Source organism: Chrysochloris asiatica, unplaced genomic scaffold (genome assembly GCF_000296735.1).
Source record: "Chrysochloris asiatica unplaced genomic scaffold, ChrAsi1.0 scaffold00045, whole genome shotgun sequence".
In the NCBI taxonomy this organism is placed as follows: domain Eukaryota; kingdom Metazoa; phylum Chordata; class Mammalia; order Afrosoricida; family Chrysochloridae; genus Chrysochloris; species Chrysochloris asiatica.
Window position 1 is genome coordinate 2,548,581 of NW_006408563.1, and position 3,674 is coordinate 2,552,254.

A 3,674-nucleotide genomic window follows, 5' to 3' on the forward strand; every position below is an offset into this window, starting at 1 on the left:
CTTTCTCCCACGGAACAGCTGGTAGTTTTGAACTCTTGACCTTAAGGTTCGCAGCCCAATTCATAACCACTGTGCTACCAGAGCTCCTTAGACCTGGGAGCATAGTGCATTATAAATTGGAATGCTAACTGCAAGGTCAGCAGTTTGAATCAGTTACACGGTGGGAGAAAGATGAGGCTTTCTGCTCCAGCCAAAATTTACAGCCTCAAAACCCATACAAGGGGTTGCTATCAGTCGGAACTGACAAAGTGGTACACAAGCACCACAAAGATATATCCTTTGCAGTGAAATTTCTAATATAAGCTAAAAACCTAATTGCAATAGAAAATTATTAAATAAAGTTTCACATCAACTGTATGTTTTAATGCAAAGATTCACTTTGAGAAGTAATAGAATAGTAAATACAAACAGTGATTGCAGCATATAACTATGAACTAATTTTCTACCTCTCAGCTACTTTACCTGCTTTCTTGACACTGATTTGGGTGGAGCCTAACACATCCTTCAAGAAATGCTCCATCAAACTAGTGGTCCCCATCTGATGTCTACTCTGTGAGGCCATGTTTTTGTGCTGGGCACTGATTATATGCTATAAAGAGAAAAGAATCTGGGTATTTTTACATGCATAATAGTCCTTAGTAGTGGCAGTGTCACAAACTGAATTCATTGATCTATTGCTGGCAGAAGTATAAATTGAAACACCTTTTATAAAGTAATTCTGACGTGTGCATCTAAAAACCACGAGAAGATAGGCATACCTTACTTTATTATACTTTGCTTTATTGTGATCTGCAGATATTATGGTGTCTACACACTGGGGGTTTGGTGGCCACCCTGCGTTGAGCAAGTCTATCAGCGCCATTTTTCCGAAAGCAGGTGCTCCTTTTGGATTTCTGTCACATTTTGGCACTTCTCACAATTTCCCGATCATTTTCATGAAGCTATTGCACAGTTGTTAGACTACACAGCGCAGTGTAAATATAACTTTTAGATACACTGGGAAACAAACAAACAAACAGTGTGACTTGCTTTACTGTGATATTTGCTTTATTGCAGTGGTCTGGAACCGAACTCACAATACTGCCTGCATCTGAGGAATTTATCATAAATGTGGGTAATTGATACAAAAACGGTACTTATCACAGCATGAGAAAAACAAAAACAAAAACTGAGAAACCACCTAAGTATCTGACAGTAAAGTACTTATATTATGGAATGTAACACTATTACCAAAATAAAACACAAGCTTTTTAAGATGTAACACTATGCAGCCATATAAAATGAGACAAAGAATCCTTTAATAGCATGGGGACATGGGATATATTAAGAACAAAATGGGGGATGCAAAAAATCACTTGCACATTTTTATCTCTGTCTAGTTTTAAAATATACAGACAGATTAGTGGAAAAAGATAAACCAAAATTCTAAAAGCATTTACATTTGAATGGTGTAATTATAGGTAATTTAAATTTTTTCTTAAAAAGGAAAATGTTCATATATTTTTCCTATGCATGTGATGAAAAACATTTGTAACTATTTACTACATATCTGTTGTTGTTGTTTAGTGCCGTCAAGTCAAGTTCTGACCCATAGCAACCCTGTGGCGCTGTGGGTTAATGTGTCAGACTGCAAAGTCGTTTGAACTGCAAGGTTGCCGGTTCAAGCTCACCAGCTACTCCTTGGAAACCCTACACAGGGTCACAACTCGACGGCACTTAACAACAACAACAACAACAACAGGGTTTTCAAGGAGTGGCTGGTGAGCTTGAACTGCCGACTTTGCAGTTCAAACGACTTGGCAGTCTAGCGCATTAACCCACAGCGTCACACCAGGACTCCACCACATATCTGTAAACACAAGTAATCCCATGCTTCCTTTGCTTGCTGGGTACTCTGTCCCTTCAGGGAATGTAAATTTGAAAAGAGGTTTATATTCTTAGGAAGGTGCTGTGGAGTTGGGAGAGAAACAGATGTTATCCACATCTAGAAACTCATCTTTGACATAGTGAAACAATGTGAAATTGTTCACTACAAATTAGTAAGTAAGCATCTGTAACCCTGGGTTTGCTTTGCCTGATACTACCTGTGCCTTTGAAGCCAAGAAGGCCTTGCTTCCCATGTGCCTCCCAACACTTTTGCTGAGATCCGTACTCCTTTACTTGAAGGACTATGGATACAGCTCCTTTGGCCTATTTCCTGTCTGTAGAATTCCAAGAGGCAGAAAGTGGGTTTTCATTCTTTCTCTGTTCCCTCAGTCTAAGTGAATGGGTTTTCACTGTGGTAGTTGGTTAAATCCATCAGTGACCAGCTTAATCTCTTTAATTCTTTCAAAGAACCAACTTCTAGTCTTATTCTTTCTATTGTTTTTCTGTTTTCTGTTTCATTTATTTCTGTTGTCATCTTATTTTGTTCTAGTGACTGTAGGCTTCTTTGGCAGGTATATTTCTTAATGTTGGAGATGTTGGGTTAAGGTGTTGATTTTGCTCTTTCTTCTCTATGATGTGTGTGTTTAGTGCTATAAGTTGTTCTCTGAGCACTGCTTTTGTAGTGTCCTAAAGGAGTCCTGGTGTGGTGCTGTGGGTTAATGCTCCAGACTGCAAAACCATTTTAACTGCAAGTTCAGCGGTTCAAGCTCACCAGCTGCTCCTTGGAAACCCTATACAGGGTTGCTATGGGTCAGAAACGACTCAACAACACTTCACAACAACAACAAAGGATTTAGTATGTTGTGTTTTCATTCTCATTTGATTCAAGGAAATTTTTTATTTAATTTTTTAGTTTCTTCTTTCACTCAATAGTTTTTAAGCAAATACTTTTCAGAATTTTATTTTATTCTCTTTATCTTCCTATTGTTGATTTCTAATTTTATGATGTGATCAGAGTAGATGCTCTGCAGTATTTTGATTTTTTTTTTTTCATTTATTGAGGCTTGTTTTATGGCCTAACATTGGGTAAATTCTGGAAAATGCCCCATGTGCATTGGAAAGAATGCTTATTGTGCTATTGTTCGGGTGAGTGTTCTGTGTGTGTCTTTGAAGTTAAGTTGGCTAATGCTATTGTTTAGGTCTTCAGAGTCTTTGCTGATTTTTTTTCTAATTGTTCTGTCCTTTGTAGAAAGTAGTGTATTAAAGTCTTATACTATTATTGTAGAGTTGTCTATTTCTCTTTTCAACGTTGTTATAAGTTTGATTTCGGTACTTTGGGGCTCTTTCATTGGGTACATATGTGTTTGTATGGTTATGTTCAAGTCACCCTTTAATTATTATAATATTTTTCCTTAAAGTCTATTTTATGAACAATTAATATTGCCACTCCTGCTCTTTTTTAATTGCTATTTGTTTGATGCATTTTTTCCCATCCTTTGATTTTTTTTTTTTTTTTTTTTTTTTTTTTTGTCTACTCTTGTCTATAGCAACGCAAACCACCACAGCATGACAGACAGACGAGTGGTGGCCGTTTGGTTTTATGTCTTTACTGTCTCTTTAAATTTCTATGTCAATCTTGATACAATCCTGATATAATCAAAATACAATCAAGATGTTCTCTCCTAATCCTATCAATTCTGATACAATAAAGATATGCTCTCCCAAGATGGCAGCTCCTGGATGTCCGATGGATCTTGGCTGAAAGCAGAGAGTACCAGAAGGATGTTTACCTATGCTTTATTGACTAC

At 37.1% G+C, this 3,674-nt stretch overlaps 1 protein-coding gene across 1 annotated transcript in view; it reads right to left on the reverse strand.

The window, feature by feature from the left end:
- Positions 1–862, reverse strand: part of ZDBF2 (zinc finger, DBF-type containing 2) — a 16,577-nt gene extending 15,715 nt beyond the window's left edge. The window contains 3 exon segments of the mRNA XM_006878333.1: positions 463–490; positions 493–589; positions 764–862. Coding sequence (XP_006878395.1) covers positions 463–490; positions 493–589; positions 764–862 — 224 coding nt within the window.
- Between the last annotated feature and the right edge of the window lie 2,812 nt (positions 863–3,674).